This window comes from Necator americanus, chromosome II (assembly GCF_031761385.1).
Source record: "Necator americanus strain Aroian chromosome II, whole genome shotgun sequence".
Classification (NCBI taxonomy): domain Eukaryota; kingdom Metazoa; phylum Nematoda; class Chromadorea; order Rhabditida; family Ancylostomatidae; genus Necator; species Necator americanus.
In genome coordinates, this window is record NC_087372.1 from 27,288,076 (window position 1) to 27,299,333 (window position 11,258).

General features: G+C 40.1%; 1 protein-coding gene across 2 annotated transcripts; it reads right to left on the reverse strand.

Moving 5' to 3' along the window:
• Positions 1 to 42: 42 nt before the first annotated feature.
• On the reverse strand, positions 43 to 8,857 carry RB195_019638 (uncharacterized protein; the record flags this gene model as incomplete). Of its 2 annotated transcripts, XM_064187574.1 has the most annotated exons (11): positions 43 to 135; positions 302 to 359; positions 3,901 to 3,994; positions 4,382 to 4,485; positions 4,795 to 4,927; positions 4,989 to 5,166; positions 5,215 to 5,342; positions 5,394 to 5,478; positions 5,542 to 5,658; positions 7,148 to 7,324; positions 8,675 to 8,857. In XM_064187574.1, the coding sequence occupies 11 exons, from the start codon at positions 8,855 to 8,857 to the stop codon at positions 43 to 45; spliced, it is 1,350 nt and encodes a 449-aa protein (XP_064043454.1). The 2 variants fall into 2 exon arrangements, with proteins under 2 accessions (XP_064043454.1, XP_064043455.1); XM_064187573.1 differs by lacking the exon at positions 8,675 to 8,857 and having other exon boundaries at positions 7,127 to 7,324.
• Positions 8,858 to 11,258: the final 2,401 nt, after the last annotated feature.

Sequence of the window (11,258 nt, forward strand, 5' to 3'; positions counted from 1 at the left end):
AAACAGATCCGAAGAATGTGAAACCGGAGAGGTGCTGATTGCTCATAATGTGAAAGCTCGTGGCTTTACAGGGACGTCCTCATTCGGAACTTCTAACACATCCATTGAAACTGACTGACCACGCTGGCGCTCCTCCTAGAACAGAACATTCATCTCGGATTCACCTCGAGGAAATCTTACGAAAAATCTACACAGCCATGTAAGATAGTAAGCTATGAATAACAAAAGACTGTAGACATTAAACGTTTGATGAATGTTTCAATCATAGAAGCCCTTCTGTCGAATTCATCTAAAAACCGACCTCATCGTCAACAACGACAAGTTCGCTGGACGAAGGATCCATCTCATTGTCCGCTTCCCTGAAATGAATCAGATCCACCAATCGCTTCATGATTCACATCAATGATATTTTGCAATGTAAACACCTCAGTCAACATGCAGATAACAGTTTTTAGACGCAAACATTAAGAACGCCAACTTTTGCTCCGGTGACAACGGTACAACTTCGTGCATTTCATATCAGATGAGGTTGTACATACGCTGGAGGTGCCCACAAAGATACACGTTTACTGATAGTCAGGAGTGGCATCATATTCTACGTAGCATGATTTCATTCACCTAAAGTCTGATTCATTGTAACTGCATAATTACCAATGCACCCTCGCCTGGATGAAGATCAAAGCAGAAACTTTCACAACATGCGAGTGAGAATAAGGACCTCCAACGAGTTAGTACCAGAGAGGCCAGAAGCTACCACGCTCACAGCCAGATTTTGTTTACAGACGAAGAAATATCACGAAATCGACGTGGTAAAGAAACTCCACCGAAAACGTAGTTTGGAGCGTAGATTACGAATATGAGTTCCCATTAATTATCCCGAAAACCCGGCAGGGAATGGCGCTTGTTCCTACGAGGCTAGAACGCGCCCCTTGGTACACGCTCTGGTCCCCTCACCAGTCTATTCATGGTTTTACTTGAATGGGCTGGTGAGCACACCTCATCACGCTTTCCACTCCGTTTTTTCAAAAGACGATCGAAGGGGCTGGGGAACGGTAAACAAAGTCCCGGAGGCCTCCAAGACGTTACGAGTCCGGGGGATATGCTGGGGAATACGATAATACTCGACCTCGACGAAGCCACCCTCAAATCGTTCATAAGGACTCACACGACTGTCTTAGATGTTCTTCTGACAATAGAAACACAAAGAACTACACAGATTAAGGGAATATACAAGCAAGAGTGGTGACAGTTGACGAAATTACCGAATAAATTAAAAACAGTGTACTTTGTAATATATGATATGTGTGGGGATCTGCTAGGAAATAAGGAACTAATTTTGTACAAGTTTTGTCCTCAAGATGTCTGGAAATCTTATCAAATGAACTCTTTTTTCCAAGAGGTTGGAGATACAAGAGGTCCCTCTGTCCGGAAATAAATTGAGCTTCAAGAAACCCTGGGACTTACACGATAACGATCCGCGTTACTTTTGAAAGCTGGAATGTCTCCTGTTTCCAACAAAAATCTTCATTTACATAATTTGAGGCAACTAGATGCATCTGCTTTTGGTACGGTCACAAATTTGAGATTACCTCACATAACAAAATCCCAGTGGATGTGTCTGATTCCCCAAAACTATTTAGTAGCTCGTGAAATACATCCTAGCCGGTGATCCTGCGTATGATTAGCAGTAGGTAGGCAGAGTCAACTATTTAGGTAGCAGCGAAGGTGAACTATTTTAGGATACGCACCATCACTATTTGCTTTGCCGATGGGGGATGCTCGAAAATCTGATGGGACCTTTCTTGCATGCACCGGGGAAACTGAGCGCGGCCACGCTCATATTCGTGATCTACACGCCGAACTCTATGTCTTCTATGGCCTTTCCACACAACGTCAATTTTGTGATACGCTGCCTTTAGGTGCACAATTGCTATCTGTTTATTTTGTCTCAAGACGCAGCAGTTAACTGAAAAAATACTATACTTCCACCATACTTAGGAAGAAAAACTGTAAACGATATATTCCGGTTTTGCTCGTTATATGTGAATATCGAGGCTGCAACTATAAGGGCAAAGATCTGAAGTTCATTAATAAAATAGAAACTGTGGGAAAACCGCTTGTTTCGCAGAACAGAAGTCAACAACACGTCAAATATCCGTTTCTAAAGAAGAAAGCGCAGAGTCGAGAAGGTCAGCGACCTTTTCGACGTGGGTTATGGTTGGTATGAGATACGTTAATACATATCATAGTTATTGTTCCCAACCCAACCACTCGTCTGCCCATCGAGTGGGTACAGGGATACAAACTCCAGACATATTTCTCTTCCCATTCATAAATGAAAAGTCATATTTGTTCTGGTGTTTTGGCATATTATCACTTATTAATGGGAGTACATCAACTCGAAGGAAAAAACTCCCATGGTGTGAGCAACCGAGTCATACGAAACATCATCTAAACCATTGCTGCTCGTCCGATCTCTTCCTTCAAAGCAAGTCTTCCTTTGAAAGTGTTCAGGATTTGAAGAATGAATCCACGCAAAAGAGTCCAGTGTTTTTCGAGAGCATGCAACTGCTGCATCCATTCCAGAACTCCCGTTCAGGAGGACCATGGAGACGTTTGTGTGGCGAACAGCTGCTAATCTTCCTCCTCCCCACTCCCCCTCCCACCCCCAAAGTACCAATTCTCTTCAAGGAGGATCTTCATAATCATAGGAAATAGAACAACAGCCTGCCACCACAAAATAAAATATGATGGAACACCACTACACTTGCTTTTATACATGTAGAGCACGGAGTTCGGATCGTTTATGATTTCCGATGCTTGTGGCACCTATTGTTTGCGCTGATATAAATAAGAGATAAGTAAATGAGACAGTTTTAGTCTCAAACAACAACTCTCTCAGACACTTTGTAGCCAAATATCGCCACGATTTTTGTTTTGAGAACTACTAAGGAACAATAAAAATAAAACAACCTGAAACTGACATTGTACCAGTTCCGCAATCATACCCTCACCGCTCCAAATTTGATCGGCATTTATTACCCTAGTATTTGTACAAAGGCTCTCTCTATAATTCATATCACCTGACCGGAAGCATATCCGGAAGCACAATGACTCATCAATTCAATCAAATTTCACGCACTGCCCTGAAGATAAACCTTCTTCTCAAGGAATTCTCCGAATTCAGGTGCCCATTCAGCAATGAAGCAGCAGAATCGTATCAATTCTCATTGAGAAGCGAAAAGGCGCCACACACGGGTACACTACGAAGGCAGGAAAAAACGGTCACGGGACGGAGTAAAAAACAGTGTTGATAAAGTCGAGCCATGGAAGACACGAAACTTCGAATCCGTCTCAGAACTGATAACCAAAACGGAGTCAACACGAAGGAATTCGCCACGACACGATGAAAATCACATCAATGCGTAAAATAGTGTAGCCTCAGAAAAAAAATTATCAGCACCTACATTGAAGGCGATTCAAGAGAACTTCTTTCACACGACGTGATCTTTGTTCATCTAACAGATAACACATCATCAGAGATACGCCTATTTGAGGTAATTTTTCCACTTCGAAATAGTTGTCATTCCTGTTTAGGATTGGAACTGACACCTTCTGGATTGTGATGAAATAAGACGCAATCCTAGCGGTCACGTGCATCGACGTAGTCGTAATAGCGATACGATAACCTTTCTGATAACTCGTAAACAACGCTGCTTGGACCACGTTTTCCCAGAGATGTTGAGCTCGACAGCGCAGTCCGACTCCGAGGAAAAAGTAAAGTCGCAGCGCGCTCTTCTTCACCACCAACTTGCAATTATTGCTGATCCTTTCTGGTGATGTGGGTCCCCATATGAATATATCTAATGTACAGTACAAAAATAGTTTTAAAATTCTTACTTTTGAAACCCAACAATTTGATGCCTCTTGATGTGTTTTTCCAACATTGCTGGACTTTTCGATACGTGCCTGCAGTGAGGACATCTTCTCGACCCTGAAGGAAATTAAGTTGATGGAGGGATTCATCCAAGTACACCTCTCCATGCCACTGTGCAAAACTCTTCTACCAGAAAATTAACAAAACGAAGAAAAGGGTGAATTTGCGTAAAATAGAATTTGTATGAGTTTTGTATTCAGAAACCTATTGGAAATGTAAAAGAAAATTTTGAACCTAACTTGATTAGCGATAAAATATCAGGGAAAGAAAAGAATTAGATGGGATCTTTGGGTATTTGGTCAAAAAGAGGACGTGACTGAAAGCGAGATGTAGTCTTTTATTAAAAGAAGGAGAAATGCAGGTTAATTTCCACAATAGTAAAAGTGAGCCGAACTGGCCCTATCTAGAACACTCTATGCTGTGGGAAAAACTACTCTGTGGTACCTTGGTCGATGCTCTGCGGAAGTGCAATGCCATGACGATAGTATTTATGGAAATGGATGTAACGAGCCTCTCTGGTAGTGAATTGACAGCCTGGTAGATCACATCTGCAAACGAATGCAACTTTAGAGAATAAAGAGATAAAACTCAACCATTCATGTTAGTAATTCTCATCGAAGTAAGGAGCGTTTTTGAGAATAACTCAGGACTTCACCACTTTCATTTTGAAATTCACCAAAGTTCGAATTTGAATAGTTAAAAGTTAATTATCTTGCATGTATTTCTTGTGTATTTGAACACGTGCAGCTCCAAAGAGGAAGCAGAGAAAGCGTTCAAAAGGACGTAATGAGGATGCATCCTTACTGTTAGAAGGTCACAACTTTCCATTATCAGCTTGTGGCGGAAAAACAACTTACTTGATAGGAGGATTTCGGTGATAAATAGTCACGTGATATGAGACGGAATTATAACGACCGTAGATTTTCTTGCATACTATACACATGAAGCCTGTTTCAGTCTTCTCAATGTATTTCTTATTGCGACACCAACCTGAACGTATTCATTCCAATTGTTTGCTTCAAGCTTTAAGAATAAAATTTGGCAGGCACACCTTCTTTATCAGTGCTTGGAATAATTACGTCGCCAAGGTTATCGAAGGGCTCATCACTGTCCAAGGAATGAGCTTTCTTGATTTCCCTGACATCGTTTTGTGCTCTTCGCTTTTTGCTCGTCTTTTCGTCAAGAAGATCATTGGTGGGTTGTGCTGGTTGTAGTTGCGACATAAATATCTAAATCAAAGTATGTTGTCTCGTCCGATGCGAGTTTAACCGAAGCACCTGTAGTAGGTTGGCTGCCTGCAATTGAGACTGTAAGTCCATCAACAGAAACGGGTTCGGGACAGGCGAGAATATGGGAACGGGAGAGGGCAAGTGAGGAGGAATAGGCACAGGAGACATGTGAGTTACTAAAAAAAGCAATGTAGAAGGCTGATTGCGAAGAGATTTGCGGCAGTTACCTGGTCTAGGTTGTGGAGCTGGAACGCTCTCACGGAAGCGATCCCGCAACGTCAGAATTTGACATTCGTTTGCGACGGACAGCATCTGCAAACGCAGAGAATAGTTCAATTCCAATTCCATTTCCGAAACACTGGATCTGAGTGGTACCTGTTCGGCTGTGCAACCAGCTAATTCAAAATCACCAGTGTTGATGTACGCCATCAGTTTACTGAAGGCAAGTTCAGCGTTAGCGCTGTTCAGATGTAGTCGAAGAAATCGCGTTTCCTGGAGAATTTCCAAATGAACGATTGTACTGACACAACGTAGATAGGAAGGTAAGCGAAAGAAAAAGGGGAGAATAATGTTATCAGCACTGAAAAGAAGGTCTTTTATGATAGGTGAAAGTCGCCGTGTTGAGAAGAGTTCCTGATGGCATATGTACGTTGCGTTATCAGCGAATTCTGAGATCACGGGATGCCTTCCCCTACGATGACAAATTTCTCCTAAATTTTTGTGGTCACCTGTCTCCCCACCTTGGTTTTCAAAGATTGTTACTGTGACAGTTTATTGAACTGTGGGCGTTCTTCGAGATTTCTTCCACTTTCAGCTAACATTGTTTGTTAATTGATCACAATTAGCAATTTCTTATTTATGTTTTCTATTAATTTGAAAACTCCAAAAAAATCACTTTTATTTCTTTCCAGAATCCCTGCAAAAAAGTTCAAGTAAAAAATTTTCGAACTAGTACGGCTTTTCGGGTCAGACATACATGTAATTATTTCATTATTTTGTTATTGTTATTTCGTTTATAATTTCACGTAGAATGCAAATTAAATTTGAGTCAGTAAGGCAATACGAAATTCTTACAAATGTGCGTTTAAGCTTAACCCCCACCTTGGTTCTGGGGAGGTTTGTTATTTATTGCTGTTATTACATGTATGGGGTTATTAGAGCTTGGAAATATGTGTTTTTTTGATGAAGATTAATAAACGTAAAAACTTGTTCAGTAAAAACTATGTCTATTTGACAGCTTGAATTATTGTCCAATTTTTAACAGCTGTCGACAGCTTAGAATGAATTGCATTGTACGCCAAACTTCTTCTTCGAATGAAGCCAGAAGACGACATGGTTTAGTCGTTTGTCGTTAAACAATTGCAGTTATGAATTCTTAACCTAATCTCACAAATCTCTGATGTTTGTCTTTATTTACAAACTTAATTAACCCGCCTAGAGCAGATATTTAAGACTCGATTCGGCGTACAGACAATGTTGACATAAATGACGCGATTAAGTTTTATTTTAAAGCAGTATATAAACGCAAGAAAAACCACAAAAGGGGTGTATTATGTTCGTACGTTATTTAAGTTTTTCACGTTTTTGTTACATTTTTCAGGTTGTTGTTTTTTTTGAGCTTGCGTTGTCCTTTCCCGTTATTCAATCTTAAATTCCCCTTCTCTAAAAGGGGCATTTAAATTTTGAAGTTTGTAAAAAAAGTATTACATCAGCTCTTTTGGAAAAACCGGGTATTGTCGAAGTCGAAACTGCAAATTTCTGTTTGTAGGATTTCTCAATTTGTCACATCTTATATTTAGCCTTCATAAAGGAAAGTTCTAGCAAAAAGCTATTAAGCGTAAGCTTAGAAATAATTTTAATAAATAACTAAAAATTTTTACACTTCAAAGTGTGACGTTTTATAATATTGTTATTTCGTTTATAATTTCACGTAGAATAGATTAACAAATTATGTAAGAACCTGAAGTTTGATCACATTAACCTTGAAATCCCCTGCAGAGAGAAGTGAGGACAGTAGAGGACTGGCTCTACGTAAACGATCTTCATTGCAGGCTATCGGTGAAGCTCCATTCACTGATATTAAGCAATCCGGAATAGTATCGCTAATAAGTCGACCGTAGAGTGCAGGAGGAGGGCCTAGTATTCTGTCCAGCGACATCTGAAAAAGATTCAAAGATTTCTCTACGTGATTTTTGTGGGGGTGGGGGAGGGGGGAGAATACGTCAGAAGTACAAACATCTCAGTAATTACACGAAATGATGATTATTCCTAGGAAAAATAACTGGTACGTAATTTGAAGGCTGCAGTCGGATAAGAAAAAATAGAAAATAAATAATTAAGAAGTGACAGTCGAAAAAAAACAACAAAAATTTTATGAGGAAGTTTATAATCAATGCGACAATTCACGAAAACATGTTTCCATAGTCTCTCGTTGCAGAATCAGGATACCTGAGACGCTCCTCTAATCATCGGTAAGTATCGAAGAGTATTCCAAAGAAAAATAATGATAACGACTTCATACTGCGATATCGCATGTTCAAATGTTGAAAAGTGAAGCAAACATCTTGGAGACCCGAAAAAATGATGGCATTAGCTAGTAGAACGGTAGTAAAACACAGCAACGTTTGCAGAACATCTTGGGGTCGTAATCTGAGATACTTATGCCATTCTAAAGGGGATGTTTATTCAATTGAGAAACATAACATTTAGGAGATTTCTTTGAGAATTTCCTCCTGTCCAGAAAAAAGACTCTGAACCGTTCGGGAAATTACCGACGCTTATTGAGCATTTTTGAATGTCACAAATAACTAAAACAATTCTGTGAAAATAGTTATTTTTGCAGTTCGCAATTTAAGACAATTTAAGACTTTGAGATTTAAAACTGATATAACTCCTCAGTTTCGAAAGTTTTTGTTATGTTTACCTCACCTTCACTAGCATAAGGACCGACACTATAACTCGTTGTGAGAACCATTTAAGAAAACTTTATGTACAGTGGGGCCAAAAGGACAAAAAGAACGGAGCAGTTGCGGTGCAGCGGAGCGCAACGGTTGGAATCTAGAAGGGACCTTTGCTGGGACCATTCCTCGCTGTAGTTCGCAATGGTCTCACCGCGAATTCAACTGCTTTCTCCGCCGCGCCGCTCCGAGCGCAGCCGCTTATTCAACTACATGGTGCTTCATGTCTTCCAAAGACAAAGAGGAGAAGGAGTTGTTTTTATAATAATGTTTATTTTACGAAAAAAAGGTTCTTAGCGGATTTTTTTTCTAACGAGGTGGATTTTAAGACGACCTTATAATCCCCCAGGCACGGGGTGAAACTATATAAGGTATCAGGAGGATGCGCCTTGTTGAAAGTGAACTGAGTCAACATTCACCTCGAGCATACCACTGATTAGAGATACGAGCATTTGATTTTTATCGAATCCATCTACTCGGGTAAACAATCACTCGAAGTATAGTACTTCAACTTAAAGGTACTACAACAAGTGGATGAACTAGAGACTAACCGCTCGACAGTGGTTGGCAGTTAGCAGGCGTTTTCGATTACGATAGGTACATCTGGGAGTGGGTGCCGTGACGCTACCGTATCCACGAGCGCGTGCAGACGATGCCGAATAGCGAAATCGCGGCAGTATGCGGTTCTCGCGAGGGTTTACGGTCGTTAACGAGCCTCGTCGATGATGATTCATGACACTATTTCCGAGTGATATTTGCTGGTCTAACGTTATGGGCAAGTTCCGCACACACGCGCTCAAATCTGCTTGCGACCCGTATAAGTGTGTTTCCTTTGAGAAGATTGAATGGTAGAAAGTTGCTGGGAGAAGGTATTTGATGAAAACCTTCCATGAAAATTCGAGATTTGTTTGCAACAACGTGAATATTGTGAAGCGTACATTACCGTACGTACCACTACATAGGATCACAATAGCGCTCATACTCCTTTTTTATCTTAATCTTTTAGAACTAGGACGGTTCCTGAGTTAAACGCCATACTTTCAGTGTGACCTCTTTGTTGGATCGAGCTGATAGCTCGCTTTGAACGCATGTGTCATCACGCGACACTAGTAATGTTAAGTAAAAGCATGAAAAATGTGCTATTTTGAGCCGGACTTTATTCCTCCAGTACGAAACAGCAGTTGAGAAAAACCTTCAGTAAGTGATTCCATTCGACATTCTAGGATTCATTTGAGTTGAATGAACGTATTATTGGGATATCTCGCTAATTCTGTTCTCCTACAAGAAGTATAGGAAGCTCTTCGTTGACTGTGGGCTGTAAAACCTGTAACTTCAACGACATTCAAAATGACGGCTGTGCTCGCTAGAACGCAAATCGGACCATTAGTTGTAACAGTAGCTAGTTTGGTAGGCTGCAAATTACAAAGCAGAAAGCAAAATTGAGCATAAGGAAAAAGTATGCTCGTGAAAGCGAAAAGTAGGGCGAAAATATCCACGACAAGGAATTTTTGATGAATTTTGTACCTGTAGTGCGCAGAAGTTATTGCTGACACTACATAAGTGTCAAACTAGGAGTTATTTCCAAATTCACGGATCATCACGTAACCTTGCAAAAATTTAAGTACACACGAAAATCATTGAAGAAAGATGGTACTGTTGTCCCTCATAATTTATGAGAACTGAGAGTGTTCTTAACGACTTGGCCGCATAGTTCTGACTAATGCTAAGCAAATACGATTCCTTGCAAATTGCTTTAACGAAAATTCGCCTCAACATCTTTATCCAAGAAAATTTTGACACGTTATTATGAAAGACAGACATGCAGTAGGACCATGGAACTGCAAAAACAATTTGAAGATAACAGTTAACAGAAGCAGATGAGGCGATGCAGGAACACAGATGTTTACTTAAAACAAACATCCAAAGAACTCGAATAATTTCAGAACTACTCCTCTCCATAAACTTCATGATCATTTTTTTCGTACTATTTATCCGTCGAAAGCACCATCAGTGATGGATCTGAAGTAAGAGAAAATCAAATTTTAAGAATAGCAAGGTCGGTATTACGGTAATACGATGGAAACTGAAGGGAATCGATGAGGCAAACGATTAAACTACCAACGAACGAGCTCTACATAAGCTTTTTTTCATATAGAGAATGTCGAATGCATTTCCGAGCCTCATTCTTGTAGCTACCAGTTTCCTAATTTATAATTTGCGGTCTTAGAGGACAAAAGGTCTTGGAGATCTTAACAGGCTCTCATTTAATTTTTTTCTTAAGTCACATCACAATTCTGACTTTGAAAACGACCACTCTTTCTACATGTGCAGAGTGAGGGGCTAAAGTCGTTTCTCTCTCGGTTAACGCTAGAAATAATAGGTTTAGTTCCGAAGACAATTGAGGCCTTCTTCTTCTCAGGTAGTTCGACTTTAAAGGTTTCTTGTTAGCTGCTATTTTCCACTAACGCCTTGCTTTGAACTTCACCAGATGCCGAATGAGTACGGAAATGAATTCATTTTTTCAGAAACATTTACGACTTACATGCTGAATAGAGTCTTTCGAAGCCAAATTTCTATTAGCGATAAAGCAGTATACATCCGAGGGAAGTATTTTTGAAGCTGACAGAAGAAGCGGGAACGAGGTTTCGGAGAATTGGAGCCTACCAAAGAGCACTGTGCCGCGATAAACGTCATTATCAGAGGTCGCGGGGTCAAAACACTTGCACATCAATCGAACCATCAACGCTTGTGTATGATCACTCGCGACTACAAGGTTCACTCCTATCTGTCTTCTTCTATGAACCAAAGATATTTACAGTAGAAAATCACACCGCGTTTTCGGAAAATTCAGTAAAATTTCAGATTGAAGAACTAGAAGGTGAAAATAAAAGTCTGGATTTAAGTAATCCAGTGCATACAACACAAACCTAACGGCTGCTTTTCGAGCAATCATCTATTTTTATTTCCTTTAACCCAAGAAACAAACAACATATACCTGCACGTAGAATCACCAAAAATGTATAGAATAAGATTGCTAGAGCTATGAACCAATTTGTTTTGGTCCTGTGCTTGCCATAATCAGAGGTTACTCCTCATCACTTGTTTTCTCAAATTCCTTTCAACACGTCATGGTTC